Source organism: Labrus mixtus, chromosome 14 (assembly GCF_963584025.1).
Source record: "Labrus mixtus chromosome 14, fLabMix1.1, whole genome shotgun sequence".
Lineage (NCBI taxonomy): Eukaryota > Metazoa > Chordata > Actinopteri > Labriformes > Labridae > Labrus > Labrus mixtus.
The window spans coordinates 12,388,626-12,415,252 of NC_083625.1; the positions used below are offsets into that span (position 1 = coordinate 12,388,626).

General features: G+C 40.3%; 1 protein-coding gene across 4 annotated transcripts in view; it reads left to right on the forward strand.

Annotated features, from left to right (window-relative positions):
- Positions 1-24,851, forward strand: part of jakmip2 (janus kinase and microtubule interacting protein 2) — a 35,015-nt gene extending 10,164 nt beyond the window's left edge. The window contains exons 2-24 of one of the 4 annotated variants that reach the window (XM_061055125.1): positions 5,369-5,616; positions 6,328-6,582; positions 6,838-7,080; positions 7,233-7,442; positions 8,719-8,817; positions 8,947-9,093; positions 9,200-9,340; positions 9,895-9,951; positions 10,732-10,854; positions 11,068-11,196; positions 12,110-12,193; positions 13,368-13,430; positions 13,678-13,776; positions 14,841-14,942; positions 15,215-15,268; positions 16,741-16,806; positions 16,923-16,991; positions 17,472-17,549; positions 17,687-17,746; positions 17,950-18,102; positions 18,947-19,012; positions 19,422-19,498; positions 21,778-21,916. In XM_061055125.1, the coding sequence (XP_060911108.1) occupies positions 5,488-5,616; positions 6,328-6,582; positions 6,838-7,080; positions 7,233-7,442; positions 8,719-8,817; positions 8,947-9,093; positions 9,200-9,340; positions 9,895-9,951; positions 10,732-10,854; positions 11,068-11,196; positions 12,110-12,193; positions 13,368-13,430; positions 13,678-13,776; positions 14,841-14,942; positions 15,215-15,268; positions 16,741-16,806; positions 16,923-16,991; positions 17,472-17,549; positions 17,687-17,746; positions 17,950-18,102; positions 18,947-19,012; positions 19,422-19,472 (2,478 nt within the window). In that variant the 5' untranslated portion in view covers positions 5,369-5,487 and the 3' untranslated portion in view covers positions 19,473-19,498; positions 21,778-21,916. Of the gene's footprint in view, positions 1-5,368; positions 5,617-6,327; positions 6,583-6,837; positions 7,081-7,232; positions 7,443-8,718; positions 8,818-8,946; positions 9,094-9,199; positions 9,341-9,894; positions 9,952-10,731; positions 10,855-11,067; positions 11,197-12,109; positions 12,194-13,367; positions 13,431-13,677; positions 13,777-14,840; positions 14,943-15,214; positions 15,269-16,740; positions 16,807-16,922; positions 16,992-17,471; positions 17,550-17,686; positions 17,747-17,949; positions 18,103-18,946; positions 19,013-19,421; positions 19,499-21,777 lie in introns of all 4 variants that reach the window. The other 3 variants (XM_061055126.1, XM_061055123.1, XM_061055124.1) reach the window with 3 other exon arrangements.
- Positions 24,852-26,627: the final 1,776 nt, after the last annotated feature.

Here is a 26,627-nt window from a genome sequence, read left to right on the forward strand (position 1 = left end):
AGTTAGTGAGTAAACATCACCGGCATGTCAAGTTAAAATATTACCTGTGAAGGCTGCCGAGAGAGAGAGAGAGAGTGCTGCGTGACCAAGGATGTATAGGCGAAGGCAAGAATGGACTCCATGCTCACAGGTGAAACAGACTGGGTGGTCCAGGTCCAGAACCCCTACACAGAGTGGTCTACATGATGTAATCACTAAGTCAAAAGAAAGTTATACTATACAGGATTTTCTGTTCGGTAAATGTGTTATTTTGATGACATTTAAATAAGCCTCATATTGAGTCAATCTATATGACAAATATCAACTTACTGTTTTATTGCTCATTGTTGTTTGCTGTTAAGTTAGGGTATCCCCTACATATCAATTCTGCGATTAATAATTATCTTCAAATATGATTGTTTTTTAAATTAATTAAGTAGTCACAATGGTATTCAGTGTTAAACATGACAAAAAAATCACTAAAATAAAGTTGCTATTCTTCTTAGAAACCAAAGTGACATCATCAGTATGTTGTGTCTGATCTGATAAACCCAAAGATATTTAAATGACTAGAAAGAATATACAATAAGGACTAGAGCAGTAAGGCAATTCATTTTGTTTGTCTTCATAATGTATAGAGAATATATCACTACATCTGTCAGTATTTCTCATATTTCACACATGCAAACTTTCTGCAGCACTGGTTGAAGAACTGAGCCTAAAGTTATGGAGTCAGGTGATCTAAAGCAGACTTAGTGATTCACTAATAAGAAGCCCAGTACTAGTACATTTCATCGTTTAATCTTTAATCCTGATTTAGGACTAAGGGTCACATTGAGGTTTCGGGATGATCTCAGGGCAGCATAGACCCAGTGACAAAGTCCCAAGACTGTTCATTTTTAAATCAAAGCACGAATGCCATTTCATGAAACATTAAACTTCATTTGAAATATCAGTGATCAAAACTTTCACCAGTTCAAAAGGAATAGCTAAGACGTTAAAGTGACAAACATCCTAATCCGAGTTACATTAGTTTTTGTTTTTAGCCAAGTATGTGTGTATCACTATAATAATGATTATAATGGAAAAGGAGGATTTAGAATGTAGGTTAGGAGATAAAAAGTGAGGAGGAGATGAGCTCAGCTGTTTAGGCCAAGGATATGCATCCACCTTGAACACAACTAGCATTTTCCACACTAACATCAGTGAAAAGTCAAGCATTGATATCATAATGAAAAATAGATCTGTCCAGGGAGAAGTGTTCATGTGATCAGGCGTGCACAAAACACACAGTTAAACACAAGTACAATACAAGCAGCTAAATGGAATTCAGCCATCAAAAAAGTCTTCTACTGACTTTCTGAAATTTCCTCTGTGCTTAAAGACTTATGAGATATATTTAAGGGACGAAACACTTAAGGCATCAGATCATTTTGTAAAAAGGAAAATTCATGAATGGTAATTTGCTCAAGTAATGAAATGATATTTTAACTATGACCTGTTTTCAGTTATTGACATTACAAATTGCAGTCAGTGTTTGCACTTTTACTTTGGGCTCTGGAAAGTTCAAGTGTCCTGTACGTGATTTTTATGGCAACTGCACGAGTCCAATTCGTATCACTGTAAAAAAAGATGTAAGGAAAATGTTGGTTCCTGCTGAAGTACTTCTTATTAAGGGTTACAATTAAAGCTATACTCTGCTTCAGTTTGTAATAAGGCACATGCAGTAGGGTCCCTTTATGAAAACATTGCATAATCACCAAAAAGTTATGGAACGTGGTGTTTCATCTTTAGTCTGTTGCAGGAAATTGTAACTTTCCCCCAAAAAGTGCAGTTGTATTCAAAACTGAGTACATTTACTGAATCAGTGAATATCAACAATTGTTTTGCCCCCATAAATGATACCAACTTTAAAAAGAGAAGCAGCACTTAAAAAAAAAGAAAAAGTCCCATTAGACTGGAGAGATAAGCCCATTTATGTAGACGTGATGTGAGGATAATGATTGCTTCATCACTAATCTGCTTCTAAAACTCTTTTAAGCGATGTTATGTCATGACTAAACGGATAAGGACTGACACTGTCCAACTCCTCCTGAGTCATCATGGCTCTGCACAACGCTGGTCACGTTCATGTGCAGTCACTGTATGTGATAGTTTATCAGAAGAACAGAGTTAGGAAGCCCATGAACATACTTGAGATTTAATAAGAGAAGAAACCTTCAGGAAATATCCTTATACTGTAAGAGAGACAAGCATTTAAAAATGATTCAGTAACATCTGATTTGAACTATTACTGCAGTTTCAATATGACAAGTTGAGAAATATGTAGTATAAATACATTCAGAAAGAAAAGGAATGCACAGTATTTGGCTGTGAATTCTTTACACAATAGTGATGAAGCAGTGACAAACATTATTAGTGTTATAGAAGCAACTATTTGAGCTTCCAGTTTTACTACAGTACAACAGAGAAACAGAAAATATGTGAGCGGCATTTGCAGAAACTGATACCCTTATCGAACTAAATGATGATTTTCAGAATCTGAACAAGTGCAGAGTGCAAGTGAACGTAGTATGGACAAAACATTTCTCGAAAAGAAAGATTGGGTGAGGTGAAAAGATGTGATGTAATGAGACTTTTTTTTTTTTTGCGCTGAGTAGTTTCAGATTTCCGGAGGAGTTCTCTGAAATATATCTGATTGAATAGAAATTCTGCAAGAAGCTCTTTGCATGTGGCTTTTCATATATTTATTTATTTAACTTCTTTTAAGGATTTTTTTCTGGGAACTTAAAGCTGCATGTGACGCTATTGAAGCTTTTAAAAAAATATTTTTGGAAACCACCGATAAGCATGCCCCTGTGAGAAAAAAAAAAGAAGCGTAAGGAATGTTGGATCCCTTTGGATTGACGATGAATTGAAGGATTGTATGATACAGAGAGATCAGTCAAAGAAAATATAGCAAACAATTCAAATCATGAATCTGATTGGCAAAAAGCACAGATTCATTGCAAAACGTAATTTCATCATGATTAATTCAGACGACATGTACTGATTGTTACTTCCCGGTCGAGGTGAGATAAAGCATCATTTGACGTCGAGTATCAGATGACTTCATCTTGGAAGAATCAAAAGTAACGTTACCTCGGGTTCCACCACATTAGTTTAGCAGACCGTTATCTACAGGATTTCTGGTTCAATTCATAACACTGATAGAAAAGTCAATTTGAGCTATATGGTGTGTTGAAAGCACATCTGCTGTGGAATCAATTCCTCTGCTTAGTGCCCTACTTGTGGCACCAATAAAGGTCTGGAGTCTGGGCCTTGCAGTTGCCTTTCCACACTTACTTAACCGCTTATGAACCAGGATGTGGTCAGAGCCCCCAAACTGTGGAACAGCCCGGCAGAGGAGATCAGACTTTCAGAATTAGTCCCTCGTTTTATTTCTCTACTCAAGCCACTCTTTGACAAAAAAAAAGAAGCTTTTACTCTGTGATAATAATCATTATTACTATAATGGTCTGTCTGCCAACAGGGCAGGCATCGGCAGATACAGATGTTCAACCATTGCATCCGTGTATACCCAGTGAATTTGGCTGTTTTAATGAAGCATGAACTCTTTCTCATAGTCTGAGCCCTTTTGTTTGAGCCCTGTGTACAGTAGGTCTGAACAAACCTTTTACCCTTTTTGTACTTACGCTGTATGTTAGCTGAAATAAGAAACATCTGGAGGCGCAGAGTGGACAAACACATAACTCTGTAATACCACATCCCCATCACCAGTAATCTTTATGTTACTTTAACAGGGACAAATCGACAGGTGAGATCTCTAGAGAAATAGTCATCAGACCTCAAATTATGAATGTGTGCGTTCGTCAAAGTTGGACAGCCCATGGATTTAACTCTTAAGTTTTGTAGTATCACACGTTCATACTCTTACATTAGCATCAATTTCTTGTTGTCTCCTGCATATAAGCACATTCAGTCCGTTCATAAAAACAGCCAAACCCCACTGCCACCAAGCAGTCCAGTTCAGTTCAGTTCAGTACAGTAAAGTGCGCAATTATTGGCATTTCCACTGTTGTTTGGAGAGAGTTATTTCAAGTTATTATTTGTTGCGGCCTGCAGCGTTCAATCAAACAAAGCTTGTCTTCTTCTTGTGATGAACAGCCACATGTTAGGAAGAAAGAACACAAAATGCTGGAAGTCCTCCATTGTTGCCCTTTGCTTAGTGTGTTGCATTCTTCTTCTTCTGTAAATTTACAAGGGGCCTACACTGTGTTTTTCGCTGCTATGATGTTACACTTCCAGCTAGCTGATGAGACTATCACCATCCGTCTTACACCCCGCCTACCAACGCAAGCGAGACAATGGCTCACCGGTACCAAACCGTATTGAACCAAACCAGACCGCTTGGTGGTAACGAGTCTTTGTGCGGAGCCTGTACTAAAATTTGAAACACATTTGTTCTTCTTCCTCTCTCACTGTTCAGCTGGGAATATAGACATTAGACACTTCTCTGAATTGTGTCATTTGCATTGGAGAGTTTACTCAACTTCATCCTAAGTTATATATCTGTCATACTAGTGGAGTGTTCTGGCAGTGTTTGCTGATCAGTTACGTTAAGTGTTTGCTGTTATTGTAAAACCACGAGGTAGACATTTGAAGTCTTTGTGTGAACTATGAACTGGATTATCATCAGTTTTGGTGTGCAGACAGTTTTTAAAACGCTGGTGGTCCTTTCAGTATTTTGTTTGTCTGGTGATTTCAGCTAGGGACTTGATGTTTAAGGAACAATGCACACTTAAAACTCATTCCATGTAATGTACTTTCTCATCAAGACCTGGCACCAACATGGCCCTCAACTGGACTGCTGTTAGTTCAATCGGAGATTTAGGAGCATTATGCCAGTTAGCAGCTAATGTAGCTTTAGCTGCTAGCCAAAAAAAAAAGAGATAAGAGATAAGAGATAAGCAAATGTCAAAACTTTTGATTTATCAAAATAAATGCCTTCAATATTATTGACATGGAAACCATCCAGAGCTGCACTTTATGCTAAGCGCTAACCAAAAATTGTTAATAGGCCAACACATTACACTAAATCATGAACAGAATAACCGCTAAGCTATCATTTCTTAGAATGTTAGCATTCTGTTAGTCCCTTTAGATCAGTCAAGACTAAATCCAGTCTTCCAGAGAGTCTTTGTTTAGGGTACCTTGGCAGTAAAAGAAGCAGTTCTCTTGAAGATAACCTGTACCGTTAAGCCTGCCTCTATCATTTTGATGATCACAACATCTTTATTCATATACTTCCACATCATTTTTTTGTGTCACCTCTGCAGCAAGTACTGTGTCTTCATCTGTTACTCTTTGTCTCTCCTCCACCCCCAAGCCCCTTTGTCTTATAGGAGAATGAGGAAGAGGAGGAACTGGAAACCCTTTGAGCGCTTTGGAAAGTTTCTGTGAAGTCCCGATGAAAGCAGCAGAAGAGCCTCTCTAGTATTCGACTCAATGGCCAAGAAAGGGCGTACGAAGGGCGAGAAGCCCGAGGCGCTCATCTCTGCCCTTCAGGCAGCCAATGAAGATCTCAGGTCCAAACTAACAGACATTCAGATTGAGCTACACCAAGAAAAATGCAAGGTACTGTACTAGAATAGCTTCAAAAAATGTAATACCTTTGTCGCAGCCTGTGTACATGAACATTTGCACAGATCTGACCTGAGCCTTGAAGGTTGAAGTACATGCCATGACACAATATCCCATAACCTGCAGGTGTTTGGATGACCTGAATGTAAAACATGGTCAGTAAATGTTAAAGTGCGACACATGCTTTATTGTACACTTTGCTTTGGGAATGAGTCAATGCACAGCCAAACTAAGTATGAAATGAAACCTTTGCAATATTGTGGTTAATATTCGTCTCTGTGTCCTTTACAGTCGGCTGCCCAGGTTAAATTATGTACACTGCACGTGTACAGAATACATTTTCCTGTGTTTTTATTTGCACATAATTGTTAATATGTCAGAAAGAATAAGTGGAAAAAAATGTTCAACTCTTAAAAATGTTAACCATTTATTTTGCACCCATTTTGATTGGTTAGATAAGAATTCTAGTTTGCCTTTAACTTTAGTTTCTGCTTTCCTAAGAAATTAGCTTGAGGTGCAGACGATAATACCTTGCTTTTAAAAATTCAAAGTTGGATTGAGAAACAAAACAAAACTAAGAAGAGCTTTAAAAACCTCAACTTTACTGATAACTTGTGATGTATTTACTGTTATAGACTATACTTAATGTTTAAAAAAAAAAAAACATAATTCACCTTTACACTTGCTCTGTTGATTCTCGCAAAGGTGAGCAAACTGGAGCGGGACAAGGTGCAGGAGGTGAAGCGGGTGCGGGAGCAGGAGCAGCACCGTCACACTGCCATGTTGACGGAGCAGCGGGCCAAATGGCACGAGGAGAAGCAGAAGGAGCTCCAGGCTCTCAGGGAAAACCTGACGAGGCAGCACGAGCAGGAGCTGGCCCGCCACGCCAAAATCAAAGACCAGGAGAACCAGAGGCTCAAAGCCGCTCTGAGCGCCATGCGAGACGGCAGCGGCGAGAAGGTGGGGTCAAGATAGACAGTAAAAAAAAAAAAACAGTAAGATAAGCCGTAACATTTCCCCGAGGCAGCAGCAGTGAAATTGAACCGGAACAGGTGTTAATTTGCACAGGACAGCTACCTGTACATCTGAAATAAATACTCACTCTGCCCAAGACAATCTAAAAAAAAAAAAAAACCTTATCAGTGTTCTGTGGAAATTCTGCCCAGCTATTCATAATCTCGGCTCTTCACCCTTCCCCTCCCCTCCCCCCTTCAGATACGCACATCCCTGACTCTGGAAGCCAAGGAGGATGCACGCCGCTTCTTTGACCAGGAACGAGTGAGGCTGCTGCAGGAGATAGCCGAGCTGAAATCTACCAAGAAGCAGACGGACGAGGCTCTCAGCACCATGATCCAAGCCGACAAAATGAAAGCCGGCGACCTGCGAGTGGAGCACCAGCAGCACCAGGAGCAGATCTCCAAGATCAAGTGGGACTGTGAGAAGGACATCCGTAGACTGGTATGTTCCACTGAGTTCACAGTATGTGACCATTGTCAATAATAAGAGTTAGGCTCTATTGGATATCTACGCCTCCATCAGAAGTTGGAGGTAGATTTGGTTAACCGTTTCCCCGTCACTGTTTACAAGGACTTCCCTTTTCTTCCCTATAGGTGGATGAAATCAAATCTAAAGACCGCACCATCTTTGCTCTGGAGAAGGAGCTGGAGTCGACAGCAGGTTTCTTACAGAAGCTGCAGCTTCAGAAGGACGCTCTAGACGAACAGCTGTTCCTTGTGAAGGAGGCCGAGTGTGGCCTGGGAAGCCCGAAAAGAGAGATTCCTGGCAGAGCTGGAGACGGAGCAGAGCATTGTGGAAGCCCTGTAAGTAGAGGGAAATATCAATATACAAATCAAATAATATCACCCTTTTCTTCTACTCATTAGCTATTGGTTACTTGTTATTGCTCTTGGATTTGTAGCTGAAGCACCAGTGTGAAAGGACTAGTTTTTTAAAAATGTTTATTTTTAAAGTCAGCACTTTGACTGCTCCAAACTTGTAGTCTTTCTTTCGCTAACCAAAACATTTGGAGGAACACAAACATATTTGAGGGCTACTCAGTCTGCTAGTGGACCTCTGAGGAAGCACAGACACAGATATTAAGGAGCAGAATTGGATTTGTGCACGAGGGGAGGAAATACTTACAAGCAGAACAGAAGCATTTAGTGTTCAAGGGAATTGTGTAACTACATCTTCATGCTTGTGAATGATCAAAGCTGCTCACCTGCAGCTGTCTGATTCCCCTCATTGAAGTGTAGAGTCATCTTCTAGATGTTCCCTGGTTCTTTGTTTCCAAAAGACAGCTACAGTGTAAACGTTTCTCAGCACACTGTGTTTAAAATAAATGAATGGAAACACATTCAGAATGTCAGTGAAGGATCTATTTTATACGCTTGCAGTGGAGATTCATTTCTAAGGGTTAACATTTAAAGTTGTTTTTTTTCATCATAGCTCTGTGTACACTTCTGTTTCCAGTTTACCATTGTTGGAACCTTGTTAGTACATATTTTCATGAATTCATTCATCTTGATATATCTTTAAATTGTGTCAACCATCTAAGAGTAATTCTTCTTCCAGGTTTGTGAAGCTGTAATACATATGTGTAAGAGACCTCATAGAAGCAGAGTTATATTTGGATTGGAGCCAAGTGTCTGTTGTGAGCAGAGAAGGCAAATGTGACTCTGAGACTGAAGAAATGTATATGTCTGATATTTACGAGTCAAGGTGATGTCTTCTTTCTAGCCTTTTAGACATGAACCGAAGCAGCCAGGAATTTGTGGGCTGTACCTTCTAGCAGAATATAAGCAACACTGTGAAGATGAAAACTTTGCCATTCTGCCACTTTGCCAATGATTGTGAGCTCTTGGTCAGCATGGGTCTGCACTATGTCAGCCATTGTGTCTTGTGATAATAAGATAGTCTGTTTTACGATTTCATCATTATTCATCTACTATAGAAACAACCCCCACCTAACAAACCTGATATATATGAAGCTGTGTATGTATCTCCTGATTTATTTAGTTGTTTGATTGGTAGAGTTTTAATTTAATGAGGTTTTATATATTTTTTTAAGTTTGTACATGTTTCTTTTTTCTCCAGGACCTCAGAAGAAACCAGAGGCGCATGGCTGAACTCAACTCCACTATACGCAAATTAGAAGATCGCAACTCTCTGCTGGTCGATGAGAGGAATGAACTGGTACACTATCACTCTCTGTCTTCTTTCTGTCACTTATTATCATCCTTCAAATCTCCCAGTTCCTTCAGGATGCTGCCCGCAGTACTGTCATATTTAAATGTATACTCATGTACCTTCCTTCCCAAACAGCTGAAGCGCGTTCGAGAGTCGGTGAAGCAGTGTAAGCCTCTGCTGGACAAGAACAAGCTGCTGAGTAAACGGAACGACGATCTGACTCAGACTATCCAGAAGCTCGAGGAGAAACTCAAGAGTTTGGCGAAGGAGAACGTTGAGATGGTGAGCGCAGAGTCACGGCAGCAACATAAAGATGTTTTTTTTAATGCACTCTTGTCATCTTAAAGAATAATTTTCTTCCTGTGCGTGCTTGTGTATGCGTTTGCAGAAGGAAAAAATCAGCTCCCACGCTCCACTGAAGAAGCTCAAGTCTCTGAATGACCTGGATCAGGCCCACGACGACCAGGAAATAGCTTTTCTCAAGCTTCAAGTCCTCGAGCAACAGAGCATGATAGACGAACTGACAAGAGTATGTTTTTTTTCTGTTAGCCTCCAGGATATTTTTACCATTCTTGTTTGACATAGCTTTGGATTACTCTTCTTCTTTTTGTATCACATAGTCAAAGAATTCCTACATTCTGATCATGATCGGATGATGTTTAAGATCGATGTAGAGCTGGATAAAAAGAAGCTTCTGTGTCCCAACATGGCAACCTGAGTGCGTCTAGACTCTATGGAGGGGTAGGGCGGGGGGGAGACAGCGCTCTTCAATGTTTTGGATTTGGATTGCAGTACCCATTTTAAACACTAGGTGTCAGCATTACATATTGTTCCTTTAAACTTTATCTACATCCCATGTTGTGATCTTAAAAAGTCCAAAAGCACTCAAAGAAATAAACTGAACCGTGAACGAACAACATCACATGAAGGCAAACATTCTCAATGAAATAAAGGAGGGAGTATTTTGTCTTCTCTGTGGTGTGATATCACCGATGTCCTTTTCTTTGATTACATTTACACAAAGGAAACAAAGAATCGTTGATCTGACTGTGGCTTGATGTCTTTTTCCCTCTCTTTTTCAAGGACCGAGAAAAACTTCTGAGGAAGAAAAGGCATAAAAGAAGTTCAAGGCCCATAAAGGTAAAGACCGATGAACTGTTTCTAGTTTTTTGTTGACGTTTAAAGCCAGCGAACACTTACTCAGGACTGTGTTTGAAAAATCTAAATGGACTCTTTCAAACTTGTTTAAAAGTTGTATTATTTTCTTCATTTATTCTTGATTTGAAGGTTTTTGAGTTTTGTGATGTCAACAGTGTCTTATGAAGAGATGGTGTACAGCAGAACCATCTGAATCCGGCCTCTTTGATTATTTTGCACACAAAAAAAAAAAACATTTTATTTCACGCTTTTACTGTCAGGCTGTTTAAGAAGAGCCAGACAAAAAGACATTGAATGCAACTTTGTGTTGATTTAAACATCAACATACTTCTCTACAAGGATTGCATCTTGTTTAGAAATCTAAATGTCCAGCCACTTTGCTTTTCTCCTCTTCCTTGTTTTGGCTCTTTTAAAAAAAAGTAACTGATGGCTGAGGGTTTTTTTTTGCAAGTTAAACCTAAGCTGCAAAGATGTATTATTTATTTAAAAACATAAACATTTCTGTAAATATGCCAAAGTTAGCCAAAATGCCACAGACCATGTAGGATACACATAAAGCAGCATTTGGTTAATTTAAAAAAAAAAAAATGTATCTCATATGTATTCACGTTCTGAAGTAAAACAAATAGGAAAGGAAAAAGTCTCCATGGACACCCAGAGTCCCTTGAATCTGATACCTCGTCAGCAAAATGATTTGACTGGTATTTATACACCATCAGAGATTTAAAGAAATGTTCATTATTCCATGTTTTAACCCTGCAGAGGCACATTGTAGTAGACACTTTCTTTGGGTATGATGAGGAGTCCATGGACTCAGAGACATCCTCTGTAGCTTCACTCAGGATGGACAGAACTCCTGCTACTCCAGATGAAGACATGGAGGAGGTGAGGAACGCATGAATTCTGTTTCATACTAGTCTGTTTCCATTCAGTCAATTAATAAAGTTATCTTTTCAGTCACTTCTGAGTAGTTACAGTCTTGAAGCACTATTCAGTCAATTGGTTTGACCGCTAAACGGTGTGTGTGTGTGTGTGTGTGCGTGCGCGTGTGTGTGTGTGCGCGTCTGTGTGTGTGTGTGTGTGCGTGTGTAAATCAAGGGTCTATCCACTGAGGAGTCGGAGCTGCGTTTCCGACAGCTGACCAGGGAGTATCAGGCCCTACAGCGAGCCTATGCCCTGCTCCAGGAACAGAAAGGAGGGATCCTGGATGCTGAGATGGAAGCAAAGGTAGAACGTTTTTCAAGTAATGGTACAATCCACCTGTACAGCCAGATTTTCTTCCTTTGTGTTTTGCTAAGAATAAAGAAGTTATTGTGACGAAATCCAAACTGGATCTAGCTTCCTCTTTCATCCACATCTTCCACATTCTATAATGACCACCACTTGTAAAGCAAAACATACCCATGAGGTTCAAATTAAATCAAAGGGAGGTGACGGTACAATCATATCATACAGATACTTTGTTGAAGTAGTGAAGAAGTTGTTGGAGTTTAGTTACACTGAATTTTATGAACTCTAAATGGAAACATTTATCATAACGTGATCATGATGATTTTAGAAACACGTCTCATCTGTTATCTAAGACATGTTGGTTCTTTCATTGGAACAGGATGGTATTTCACCCTTACTGCTAACAGGATAACATCAGAGTGTATTTTCATAGAAGTGTCAGTACAGGACAGGTCACCCTACGCTACAGTCTAGTACACATTATTGACTACTATAACCTTATGTGTTGACACAATAAGTACTTGTACAAAGGTCACAATTTCTCGGTTGTTAATCAAAGAGCGTGGAGTCGATCAGAGAGAGGCGTCAGTGTCCCTGCAAAATCTGTTCTTTGACAAGCTGCTCAGTGTTAAAGGTTTGCACTACAAGAGAGAGGTGCTATTCAGCGACAGGGACATTCTGCAGCCCACGCTCCAGTGTCTTCTTATAATAAAAGCATAAACATAGATGATTTAAAAATGTTTCAAGTAAATGTCTGGTTCAATGAATGAATTCAAATTGAAAAGTCTGCCATGTACGCCAGCTGAAGCAAGGACCACAAAGAGTTGAGAAGCACTACTTTACTGTACTACATTACAGTCCTAGACGTTACTAGAATGACTCTTGAACGTCTCATTTTCTTGTTTTTCAGGCCCATGAGCAGCTCCAAGCAGACGCTCTCAGGTATAAAGCCAAAATAGAGGACTTGGAGAAGGAACTGAACCAAAAGGGACAGGTGGGAAACACTAACACACACATACACAGACACATACAAATAAAGACAGATGGATGTACTCAAAGTGTATTGTACAAATCAACAGGAACGCCCAACAAGATTGATCAATTCTACAGTAAATAGTTGTCTTACCATAACGATTGGCTACCTCTGACATTAACTTGCTACAGGAGGGGAATGTCACGTGGTTAAGTGTGCATGCATGTGTGGCATCTGCAGTGCTGTAGGAAGCATTTAGATCGATCATGTTAGACATTATAGCACAACCTCATATTGAAGGCTCAATATGTCATATCTAAAAACATGAAATGACCTCACTATATCATCAGAGATATTATAAGGAATCATGCTATGTTGAAGAGCTGGCTTCTCTAAGTAGGCGGTTTTACGGCACCCTCACAACGCCCTTTGTGGACGCCCCTCGGTTTGCCAGGCAAACGGCAAACCAACAGGTGGAGCAGCAATGGAAGTAGGCAAGCGAGCTGGTTCAGATATAACTAATTCTACCCATCCTAAAAAGAATACAGTTTTCTTATAGGCTCCACGACCAGAAACGTGGTAAAACTAGGATAAATGTTGGAGATGCTTTTGAAAAACGGAGCGAGGTTATAATGCAGGAAGGATTCTAGACTGATGCAGAGCTGGTTAAACACTGAAGGGAGTAGGACACTAAATGTTTGCCTCTTCTCTTGTGGAGTGTTAGTTAATAAGTCATTACAGAAGTACCACACAAGATCCTCAAATTCATACCAGGTACGCTGCTGGACAAACAGGACACGGTTACGCTTTTACCACCAGACATCTGCTTTCATATCGACAGTATGTCAAAGTCAAAGTTGCCGCAATGCCTCTTCAAGTTGATGGTTTAGTCCTCATGTAGAGTATTGTATATTACATACTATATGTTGTTTTAATGTATACACTACAGAGCTAAAGACATAAGACCAAAAAAAGGCTGAATTAAAAAATAAAAAAGTCATTTATCGCTATCAAAATAGGGATGAATCACTTCACCACTTCATCTTAGGGTTTAATTCACCCTCATCGCCATGACGAAGCCCCTGATTGTCATACGAGTACTCGTGAATATGAGTTACGTTTGTTTCACTGAACAGGTTGAAACAAAATGTGGTGAATAAAAGTCTAATGATGAACCTTCTCTTTTCTCTGTCAGGACTCCAAATGGGTGGAGGAGAAGCAGCTCTTCTTACGAAGGAATCAGGAGCTGTTAGAGAAGGTTTGTGTCTGTTTTCTGATCGTTCTTTATTTTGTATTATATTATATTTTTTACCTTTAAAGAGATAGAGTACTCTAAAGATGTCTGCGATTGTGTGGGATAAGTCTTACTTGTCAAAAATGTGTTTGTGCAGATGTTTAGTAACTTTGTCTCAACCCTTATCTCATTATATAACTGATTTTAGCTTTAATCTTAATATATGGAAATCCTCTGCTCCTCATTAATGCTGCTTCTCTTTGGTGTCTAGGTGGAAAAGCTGGATTCAGAGTGCAGTCGGCTGCAGCAGGAGTTACAAGACTCCAGAGACCAGAATGAGCTGTTAGAGTTCAGGATACTGGAGCTGGAGGTGAGTCACAAGAAGTCTCCTGTCAAGTCCTTCTAAAACAAGCACCTTCAACTATTCTCTCTGAAGCTAACCTGAAGGATAAAAAAAAAAAAAAAAAAAAACTACGTTCAAATCTCAGTTTGGCATGTGTGGCAAGCACAGTAGTCATAATTTTCTCCCCTAAGAAAACATAATTGAATTTTCTCCCCTCTCAAATTTCAGGTCAACAAGTCAGTTTATGACTAAAGATAAATCTCACTCCACTTCTGATTGCTATGTGCTCTTAAATGTTATATTTGGTTTGGTTTTGTCAGGTGTGTTAAGTGAGGTCTCAAGTTTTTCACATCTGTCTACGGCTTTTCTTAACAATGAAGACGAAACAGCAAAGGGAGAAAAATACTTAACAGTTAAAAATATATATTTCACAATTCTCATCCTTAAAAGTCATGTGTTGTGGGCCAGTTTATACTGTAATGTAGTTATAAAGCACTTCAGTATTTTCCATGACAAAGATCTTTGGACTTTCAGTCATGTCCTGTAGGCAGAGAGAGCCCCCCCAGTGTGTCATTTTTATTGATCACTAGCTGACCGTGGGATCTTTTTGTCATCTCTGTGCTGCAGTGCAGAAACTTGACTTCAAGCTGTTGAGGCCCTGAGCTGCCACCTAGTGAGCAGACAGGAGATCAGATGTAAAAGAAAAAAAAAAAAAAAAAACACTTGGAGAAACTGAGATAATCAATGTCAAAGTGAGGGGGGGTCTCATGTGGAAACAGTTAAATATTAAAACAGTGCTGCTGTTTGTGAAGCAACTACATTTCATCGGAGTCGAGCCTGAGTCAGATGGCAGCACACATGGCTGTCAAAGAGCATAAGAGTAGAGACGCTAGAAAATATTTCTTTCACTCTTTCAAAGAACCTAGATTGGCCATCAACGTTGAATCTTAAGCGTTATAAAGTGGTCTTAAACCAGCAGTTAAAAGTAAAAAAAAAAAAATCTGTTCAGCAAGATCCAGTAGGCTCAGTGGGAACAGTGTCACTGTAAATACTTCCTTCATGTGATGAAATGTCCATTTGTGTTGCCGTAGGAGCGTGAGAGGAGATCCCCTCCATTCAATCATCTGCGGATGCATCCCTTCTCCGAGGGAGTCAGTGCTCTGCAGATCTACTGTATGAAAGAAGGGGTGAAGGTGAGCAGTGCTTTATTGTCGTTACTGATCATGGCATCGAGCAGCTTTCTCAATCTGTCCACTGACACAGATCACAAACTTTTTGTGAGACAGCAGCAAGCGGAGAGTTTTGGAGTTACATGGTTAAAAAAAAAAAAAAAGTTCAAAGATTTACATGCAAAATGAATTTGGACTTCAATATAGTTGAATAGAAAGTCTTGGGGGAAAAAAATGTCACATTAAAATTGTATGATCCTTATTGGTCAAAATTGTGTGTGTGTTTTTTCTTCCAGGATGTGTGCATACCAGATCTCATCAAACTTCTTGACATCCTGGGAGATAACGGGGTAAGTTTAATTCCTGCTGTCTTACAGTGCAGACGCTTTTCCTCTCGCTCTCTGCTTTGCTTCCATTCTTTTGCTGATATCCTCTTTTTTTTCTGAACTTAATTTAATCTGAACACCCGACTGTGAAGAATGCTATACATAGGGTCAAATGATGTTACAAAACAACAATCACAAGTCTTGAAGCAGGACTTCACTGCTGTGCTGAAGATGGTCAGCCCCGTGGATGTGGATGTGTTTATCAGCGACTCCGTGCCACCAGTCAGAAGAGCAGAGGAGAGATTCAGCAGGTTGTTGGCACTGAATAACTGGCATACAACTGCATGTAATGCCCATTCGGTGAATTGTATTAACAATTTCAACATTTTCTGGGAACGCAGACATCTTTTCAAGGCAGATGGATTTTGCCTGAACATGTCAGGGGTGACACTGTTCACCTCTAACCTATTTCACTTCCTGCGTCAACCATCAGTTCTCTCTGCCAAGGACAAGAGACAAAAGAAAACAGCTCTCAAGAAAGACAAAACACAGCGTGATGAAAACTTTGGTCAAGAATCACGTCTGCCAGTATCTGAGGAGAGACCTCAAGAGACATCGGGAACCAAGAGGAGGGGTCTCCACCCACCTTCGACCCCCTCACCAACACCTTTGAAGTTTCACCGCCCTTGCCCCGTCGAACCCCCGACCAGATCATCATCATACTATCTCCCTCCTCCTTACACTCTTGATAGCTTTGGGCTGACTCAGCACGTGACAGAGCCCACACACAACAGAGGACACACTCTGGACTTAATCATCTCCAAGGGCTTGGACATCTCCAAGGTTGTTGTTTCAGATGTTGCCCTCTCTGATCACTCCTGTGTTTTATTTGAGAGTACTATGTCAGTGTACAAAAGTATTCAATCAAAAATGATCACAAAACGGTGTATCACTGAAAACACCAGTGAACTCTTTAACCAGGTTTTCTCTTCCACAGCTGCCCTCTCCTGGGGCTCAGTCAGTGATTGTATTGATTCCATTGCTCCCACAAAGATCTCGATGGAGAAATTCGACACTGGTAAGAAACGGAAAAAGAGAGTGTCGAAAAAAAGCTGAACGCAGGTGGCGTAAAAACTAATCTCCGGATTCATGACATCTACAAGGCGAGACTTCACGTTTGTGATTCACAACTGAGGAACGCAAGGCAATCTTTCTTCTCTGACATCATCACCAGGAACAATAATAATTCTCGTGCCCTGTTTGACAGGCTGTCAACAAATGTTCTATTTTAATGTTTATTTTCTTTCCTCCGTCATGATGCTTTTGATGTCTTGTGTGAAGCACTTTGAATTGCCTTGTTGTTGTAATGTGCTATAGAAATAAACTTGCCTTGCCTTGATTTGCCTGATTCTAATGGCGTCCAGGAATTCAACATTTCGATGCTTAAATCCGCTCTTTGTTAACCCAAAATGTTCCCCCCCCCCCTTTTTGTCCAGAACTTAAGAAATGAGGAACAAGTGGCCATAATCCAGGCTAGCACTGTTCTGTCACTAGCAGAAAAGGTAAGCTAGGAAACTACAGCACAGTGCTTTTGCATGACAAGATGAAAACGTCAACACACAAAGAACAAGTTTGTGACGTACCGGCTCATGTTGTTTTGCTGTTTGTCGCCCTCTAGTGGATTCGACAGATTGAGGGGACGGAGGCAGCTCTGCACCAGAAGATGATGGACCTAGAAATAGAGATGGTGAGCCTCAACAGTCCAGGAGATAAAAACAAAAACATTAGCTAAGTGTATACTGAATGTACCACCAAGTACTTATTTTTAACTGAAACATATGTGACTGTGATTTGCTGAAAGAGCTCATGACATTTAGCCACATACTTATTACCCCCTTTACATATAGTACAAGTACATTAAGGACAAATAAAGTTCCTAAAGAGTCTTCTCTTTAACCAGTATTCAATCTTCAGCATTAAAAGCTTTCTTCTTATTTTTTAGAGACATGAGCACAGCGTCTTGAACGGCCCAGCTCTTAGTGGCAAATTATGCAAATCCAATGAACTGCAGCTCGGTTTTATTTAACAGAGACTTAGTCATTTGCATTTAGTTATTGATTTTCCCCCCCAAAACCCATTAGCCCACTCAGAAAATGTTGTTTTGAATCATGCATAAGGTTATAATGGATCTGCAGAATCAATAAATAAACTCTTATCTGGTTTGTAGGAGATGTTCTGCAAACAGAAAGGCTATCTAGAAGAAGAGCTGGACTACAGAAAACAGGCCCTTGACCAGGCCTACATGGTAAGTGTGTTTTTCTGTTTTTAATCGCCAAGGCTTGACTTTTATAGATCCAGTCTGACATTATAAGATTGGGGGTAATGGTTTAATGTGTTTTTGTTGTGAAAAGTAACACTAGCTATTTTTTTCTCTTCTAACAGCAAATCCAGGAGCTGGAGGCGACGTTGTACAACACCCTGCAGCAGGACAAGGTGCCTCAGGTCACAACAAATAAACGCACTATTGATCCTAAAACTACATCACCTTGTGATGTAATATCTCTTATGAAACATACCAGTTACAGTTAAAACTAGAGGGCTGGGTTAGAGGGGCTGCTGCTGATACTAGAAGTATTTGTAAAACCAGAGGCTTCAGATTGTATCTGCTTCCCACTCTGTTTGACACCCATGTGCCTGTCATGCAGGTGATAAAGTACGGAGAGCCTCTGGATGAGCTTCAGAGGGACGAGCTGCGGACGTCAGTGGAGAAGCTGAGGAGGCAGATGCTGAGGAAGAGCCGAGAGTACGACTGCCAGATCCTCCAGGAGAGGATGGAACTGCTGCACCAGGCGCACCAGGTCTCAAACCGCTCCCTACACCATGTCCATACACGCTTTCCACTCCATTTGCACGCTTAAGTGGAGAGTCCGCCACATTGAGCATCGTCCAGAACCTCTGAGGGCGGTGTTGAAAGTGTTTTGTTCAACCCTCAAACAGCGAGTCTGAACCGATGCTGGCGTACTGAACACATGTGACACCTGACATTGTTCGTCATCGAAGACGCTCCGTACATCAGAGTTCTGTGATATCACCTGCACAATCCTTTTTAATATCTAGATAAACAGTAGTATCTTACAGGTGTAAATATCAAGACGTTAACATTATAATAAGGATCTATTTGATGATTAAAAGCTGTCCAGTAGAGAGCATGTCACATGGCAGCCAAAGCTAGTATCAGGCTGAAACCAAGCGGCAACCTCCAGTCTTAAGCCAATGTGGAAGTGCAAAATCCTGCAGTACGTCGAGCGTCCCTTTGAGACTGGCTCCAGGAATACCGGAAGTAATATACACACGACTGGCAAAAAGCTGTTTTACAGCAGAAATAAACACGTTTAAAGCAAAAACAAATAGTACGGTGGATGAATTTCTTTTAAAAAGGCTTCGTTTTGATTTTGAAAACGATACGTGTTAACCATTGTCAAGAGGCTTAAAACCTGCCTCAGCTTCGGCTCTAAGCCTGTCGTTAGGTTGACTGAAAGTTGGGCTGAGACAGGATTTCCAGCATGGCGGCTGCTGATGAGCCTCCGGAGCCCCCCCCTGTCTGAAGAGATGGCTGACGTCACTCAGGCTTCGTAAATTCATATTTACAGTCTATTGCTGAGACACATTCTTTACACTTTTTTTTTGTCCACATTTTTTCAGAGAATTCGCGATCTTGAGGACAAAACAGAAATCCAGAGGAGGCAGATTAAAGACCTGGAAGAAAAGGTAGGCCATATTTGATGTCTTTGTGTATAAGAACAACAACAAAAAAAACATGTTCAGTACAGAACACATAGATGGGACGCTTAATGACACTAAAACACAAAGGATAGCCTCGAAGGGTTTGGTAGGTTTTAAGATAGCATAGCCACAAATAAGAGAAATCAATGAGAGATTGAATATTGACTGTATGGTGGACACAATCTGCAATCTCTTTCGGCATCATGAATAGAACGCCACCCTCCACGTAAGATGCTATCATTGGTAATATGAAGAAGAGTGTGTTGCCTGGTTACTGAGTCATGTTGTCGTGTACACTGAACCTCTGTCTCTGTCTCTGCTGTTACTAACATATCTGGAGTGTTCCTCTAATCCTCTCCCTCTCTTTTGTCCCTTCTTCGTCTCTTTTCTCCAGTTTTTGTTTCTGTTCTTGTTCTTTTCTCTTGCCTTTATCCTTTGGCCTTGAAGTCTTTGGCGTGTCCGGTAGCTGAGGTGAGTTTTGAGGGCTTTGAGTAGAAAGTTCAAACCTCTTCTGTCTAGCTGCTGGACCTTTGTCAAAGTTCTTTTTCTCTTTAAGAAAGTTTTCACATATGCGCTCCTGAAAAAAATATCTAGGTCATTTCAGGAGGACTGCGCCTTTAATTGTCCTGGCCTGGCTGTTCACACACCTCACGGCGGGAGACTATCCCTGTCAGACGGGATGGAGGGGGTTTCTGAGGCAAGACATGACCTGAACAAAAATGAAGTAGCAGACGAAGCTATACAACGCTATGGTGGAAATATATACCTTTAAATCGTTGCTATGGGACAGAATCACAATATCAACAATACAGTGGAAAAGAACATACTGACTAACAGAAAAATAAATACTGATTAATTTACGTGCACGAAGATAGTAGCGGTCGCATGCATATGCATGATGTCACCACCCCCTCCCATTGGCTCCAGGTGAATTCTCTGGATGACATCCTGACCCAGACTTTCTGCTGAAAGGACTGCGGGGGGGGGGGGGGGGGGGTGCAGGGGAATCTCTGGATAAAGTCTGAGGGGAAATATTGTCTGTTTGCGTTCAGACATGCAGCTCTTCCAGGACTTTTCTGAAAGTGTGAAAGCCCATTAAGAGGACAGCAAGTGTTTTGGCTTTGTTCAGACCCCACAGTCAAATCTGGGAACGCTCCGGATGCAGAGCCTGAATTAATACTGACAAATGCTCAGTCAAGATACATTTATTGTACATTTCTTTTATGGGCTTCTCAGAATAAAAAAGAGATTCGTACTAGGGACATATTCTTACTATTCTAATGATATACCATGTAAACTAGTTGATGTTAAATACCCATTTTAGGAGAACAAGTTAAAGAAAAAAAGCTTTGATTTCACTTCATGAGCTACGTGTAGTGAACAATAAATCCGCCTGTGTGAGCAGAGTATTAATTGTACAAGAAACTCTACGTAAAAAAACCATTATGACACTTTGCTTAGCTTCTACTTGATCCTCAAACTAACATTTAATCTGTATTTATTTGAAGAGGGAAACTCCTGACCAACCAAAAACTCTACATGGTAGATTTTGAGATTGAAATGTTTTTTTTTTGTACAGTATAACCACACACGTCAGGGGAAAAAAAAGATTTGACTTTGGTCTAGCCAGAATTCTATACACAATAACTTCCTCCTCCTTACCTCCACTGAAATATTCATCTTTCATTTCATCTTCTCTTTGTACTCTCAAAATCTTTTCAAATCAGGCACAGCTATTCTTTTTCATGTAGTTTTTTTTATTTTTAATATAACATCTAGGTCTCATTGTTACTGATTGAATGTTTTTGTCAGGAAGCTCAAACATCCCTATGCCTCTGTATTTGTGTATTTGTTTGTTGTCACCTCCTTAGCCAGTACTTTTTACATTTGTTTCCAAAAGAAGGAGAACAGTCTTCATGGGTTTGTAAATGGTGTTGGAGGAAAAGCTCTTTTTTCTAACAACCATGGCTGTTTCTCTGTAATAACCTTTAATCCTGCATTGGCTCCCACAACTCCTGAGGAAAATATCTTTATCTCAGAAATGCTCCATTTTCACCAGTTTTTCACTAACTTAGTTTGACCAGCAGATTGTAGTCACTTTTTCACTGTGAACGGCTGCATTCTTCTGCCGAAAACATGCTGAGGACTACATTGAATATAAAATAAAAACCGTAAGTTTGTGTAACAAAAACAGGAAGGGCTGAAAGAAGCTCAAACCTGTGTCTCATGAAGAGCCAATGAAGTAAAAGAAAAAATGTGAAAGAAAGAACCTATACAATTTTGTTTTTAAAGGCATAAAAACTGAACAGATTACTCATTTATTTATGTAACTTTCAGTCCGTTTAAAAAGTAGATGTACTGCTCAGTGTAATAACTCGTTCAGAAACATGGCTTTCTCTCACGTGGACAAAGAAGTGCCTCTTATCTCATGTGTCATGTGAAATCTCATCCTGATCGATCTACCAAATGTATCACTTACTGTTAAAATGTTTTGCCTTGAAAACATCTGATGCCAACATGGAGGCAAAGGTTACAAGAATTAGAAATACGTATATAGAATAATCAGTGTTAGAATGATGTCTCCGTTTGATTTTGTAGCTTGTCGGTCAAACAGAAGAATCAGCATCAACTTAATATCGTTTCATAACAAGTTAAAAACCACTTTAAAATTGCTTTTTGATTTGTTGTAACTCCTCTCTCTCTCTCTCCCTCTATCTCCTTCTCTCTCTCTCTCTCTCTCTCTCTCTCAGGTGGTCTGTCAGCTTGGAGATCTTGTTTGTGACTGCAGTGTTATTTATTTTCCGGACAAGTGTGGAACAACGTTTGTGGCAGTGGCTGTTAGTGTCATAACATCAGTGACTGCTGTTGGTTTAAGTGGATGTGTTGTGTGTTGGCCATGGACGTTCACATCAGATTTGGAATCTTTTGTTGTTGTTGTTTTTATTAAACAGAGGGGAGGGGTTCTCAGGATACTGCCCAGGATTTTTCTTCTTTTATTTTTTTTTTTAAGAGCGGTGTTGGACCTTAAACATCTCTGCAAAACAGCTGGGAATACTGTAACAGGCTGCAAGAACGACACACTATTTCAAAGACACTTAAAGTAGATGCAGACACACACACACACACACACACACACACACTTAAATGCCTACTTACAAAAGAGTTTAAGGACACGTGAATGCATGGACGCACACAAACACACACACCGAACAAACGTACGCTTTGACAAATCGAAACCAAAGCCTGGGAAATGTTCTCTCTGCCATGCAGGGTAATAGTATGTCATTCACCACCATATAGCCACAGTGAAAATATAAAAGGACAGGAAAACCTTCATCAAGAATGAGGCAAACGAAACCGCCCAGACCACCACACTTTCTCTTCTGTTTCCCTTACCTTCTTCTTTTCTTTATCGATCCATACCTGTAAGGACGTACATCAAGGATGCAACCTATTGGTGAAATGAACAGAGCCAACTCAGGGCCCCCACGAGTGCAGAGGCTGCTTCAGGTCAGATGAAAACAAAGAAACACTCGGGACACCAGTGTGTAACCGGCTGGCCTGCCCTCGCTGTTCCCACAAAATTGGTGCTTACACAGACTGCTGGGACTCTCCAGAGGTTAAACCTGCGAAAGGACAGAACTACACTGCAGAGATGGGTGTGTACGGACACTAAAAAGGGGGATAGAGGACACTCAGGATGAAGCATCTTCACTGAGAGATAAAAAAAAAAAAAGAAAAGAGAAAGAGGGGAGGATTTCAACTCCGATCTAGCTCCACTCAAGCTGGATCTCCACATTCGGATCATCAAACAGCTTTTTAATTTGTCTTAAAAACCAGCAGACTGTAAGAGCTTTACTCTCTGGTTGTCTCTTTGTTCTTTTCCTCTCTTTTTTACAGCCTACCTTACACTCAGATACTGTGTCCCAAGATTTCCACTGAGGAAAAAGATCAACTCTATTCTGTACTGTAATATATACATTTGTTGATATGTACATGTATCTAAATTATTTCATGTCCCCCCCCCCCCCCCCCCCCCCCCCCTTTTATTTCTGTGAATAGTTGCACTTTTCTTCAAATTCTCAAAAGCAGCTTGAACAGTTGATGTACTTGGCAGTTTATAAATGACTCAAAAGACTACAAATTGCTATGTTTTATTGTAGTGACAGCTGCAAAAGATGAATTTTATTTATTTGGAATAATAACTGCAAATTGTTGGAATATGAATGTGGAATGTGGACACCCCCCCCCCCCCCCCCATTTTTCTCTCTCCATCTCTCTCACACAGAATATTTGTTATTCTACCGGTCTAGAGTCAGTTACTCTGGTTGACCAGCAGGGGGTGCTGGTTCTACCTGAGCAACTTCCAATATTCCCTTTAAAGTGACGCAATCTTTTCTCGAAACCTGTAAATATTTTCAGGATACCTTGCAAAATATCTTCATCAGCTCTGGCTGAATGATTGGCGAGTTCAAGTTCAAAACTGAGTTGAGTGTCATCAGTTCATCTTGTTAAACAAAACCAAAAAAAAAAAAAACAGAGAAAGGTTAATTCATAACAAAACATATACTTAACCCTCTGTCCCAAGTATACTGCAGATACCTTCTCTATTCCTCCTTTTACTAACCAATATGTCTTTGACACCAACAACCCATCTTTTACTGAACAATACTTGCTGCTTCAGTCCAGGGGCGTGTCCAGACTTTTTAACTGGGACGGCCAAACATGAGCATGGATCTAAAGGGAGGTGGCCTGAAGTATATGTGTACACACACTCATTTCTAAATTGAAGAAAACAAATGAACCTGACATGTCTCCAATCATCGACTCAAAATACTATTATTATAATGAAAAACACATTCCAAAATATCACAGTGTGTTACACTGAAGTGCCACAGACAGGGGAGAAATGAAATCATAGCTAAGGATTATGGAATAGCAATGGGGGTGGGGGGGCAGTACCCAGGGGCTAATGCCACCCAGGACACTTCATGGGCACGCCCCTGCTTCAGGCATCTACTTCCTCAAAGTGAAACAGGAGAAAGTGAACGCAACACTACACCTGCTCCACTTCTCTCCTGGCCGGCTTACTCTTTCCACTCCCTGCAATATTTACAAGTTAAATGTTCCAATCCATTGTACATGAGCTAGAGTATCTGCAATCGTACCCACCCACCCCACTCCCACCCCCTCACAGGTGTAGGGTGGCGGCATCTCATTACATAGCAGACAGTAACTGTACAATCACCTTCATTTACTTCATACCGAGGGGAATGACTGAGACTATTTCTGTGCAAACTCAGCTAACGAGCAGTTGCCTTAAATGCACTTTCCCCGTTCTTTTCCACAATTATTTTTTTCAGGCGGTTGATATAATCATGTAATGTAATGTAATGTATATTTTTTGTTATTATTTAACAGAGTTTTTTTATTATCTTTAACCCGTCTGTCTTCCAACAAGAATTTAATCCCTTCTCCTACTTTCGTCTAGATTATTAAATAAACGGAGAAAAATGAGCAATGCTGTAAAAAAACAAAAAATTAAAGGCCTTTGACCGTAAAGGAGAAACTGTCTTCCTTCTTGTCTTTGTTACAGGTGGGCGAGTTCAGGGTTTGTGTTGAAGGGGAGATTTTTTTTATTAAATCCCTTGTAAAATTGCCTTTACTATGACTGCATGACGCTCATGTCATGAGTTGTGCAACCTACAGCAGAGCTCTGCTGTGTTCAGGTCAGAGAGAGGAAACAGGTTTTAACATATTAGATATTTTTTAATGTGATGTGTCCTGCACATTTTTGAATCGATTAAAACATGATACGAATTGATGTTGTGGTAATGTTCTTTGTTCTCAGGTCATTTTAATCTGTCAATGACTAAGTCAACTTTCTGTCTATTATATTAACTAAATCTTCCCACATTGAGGCACTGAAGGCTTTCGTTGTCCCATGAACTTGTTTGACAGTGGGCTTCAATGGGCTGTTTATGCAGGGAACAGAGAAGAGTCAGTCCAGAGTAACGGTCTGTCTTTTCACTTCAGTCCTGACTGTCCCTGCCAAACCAGAAGAGTACAGGAGTCAGGCCAGGTTTTAATACTGAGGACCGGCTCTGCTGGAGGACGTTTGTCATAAAAGCACTTCAATCTGTCGTCTTCGCATCACAAACACTGGTCACTCAGAGATTTTATTGTTCACTGACTGAATGACCTGAATGGCCTTCCAAACATCAGTCAATAGAAAGTGTTCAATGAGTGGAGAAGCACGCCCTTTTTTTCCCTCATTTCTGAACCTTTCTCTGTTTCCGCACAGTTAATCCTCGATGGCAGATTTTTGTGTGCAAATGGAAACGGCTTCCTCTACAGAAATTCTCCTGCTGCTGCTTTTCAAGCTCAGTCCTTCATCGAAAACTCATCTGACACATTTGAGAAAAGGGTGGACAGTTTTTAACTGATTACAATTCATTCTGGAGGACATGAAACCCCATTGCCATTGTGTGTTAGGCTTGTTAGCCCTCGTTGTTGTTCGGCTGAAATGTCTGACAGAACATCCTTGGAGGCTCTTTAACCTTATTTCAGCAGCAGCTGGTCTGCAGCCAAAGCAGCCCGGCCGGATGCAGCTGCCTGGTCTGCACCACTCAGCTGCTAAGCAACACTGACCTCATGGCTAATACTCATATTAAACATTGGAGGCTGAAAACTCACTTGTGTGAGTTATCTTTAAGAGTATGGATTTTACCCACAACTAGTCAGCTGATGAATCAGAGCCTTTTCCAGGTGCAAAAGCAACTGACACTATTACAATCAGGGATTTCTCTCAAAATGTTTTTTTTTTTCAGGCATGTTGAAGCATTCTGCCACCCCAAAAAAGGTTTTAAATGTTATCTTTGTCTTCGCTCTCTGCTGATGATGTTCATTACTGCTGGTAAGTGCTAAAAAAAAAAGCAGGTAAAGTTTTTAGAAAGTGTTTCCCAGTTTCTAAAACTACAAAATATGTGTAAATCATGTGAAATTTACTTACAGACACCGACCAAAGTGAATATAGAAATGTGTCAACCAGAGGTACCCAGTACAGTGAATTGACAGATTACGTCTCCTCTGTCGCACCAGGGTGGTGGAACGAACTACCAAACTCCAGTCAATCTGCAGAGTCCATTTGTACCTTTAAGAAAAAGCTAAAGACCCAGCTCTTTTATGAACACCTACACAATTAATGATTTTGATGATGATGCCGATGATGACATTTAGGATGGTTTTGATGCTCTCAAGAACAGGTATGGATGTTGTTGTTGATGAAGATATGTCAACTCAAATAACAAAGTGCTTTGCCTGTCAGCAGCTGAGACTACGTCTGACAATAAAAGTATTATCTATCTATCTATCTATCTATCTGTGTGTCGGACTTAAAGCTGTTTGTTTGCACTTACTGACGTTGTTTCCTTTTCTCTAGATCCTTGCTTGTGTCGTACTTACTCTGAAGTTCGTCCGCAAAATGATTATATTATATCTAATATTAATTAAATCAATGTTCAAAAACCTGAAATGTTGTAGTGCACGGACAGTGGTTGCTTAATTTGGATGCTGACAAATTTGCCATCAGTTTTTCTAA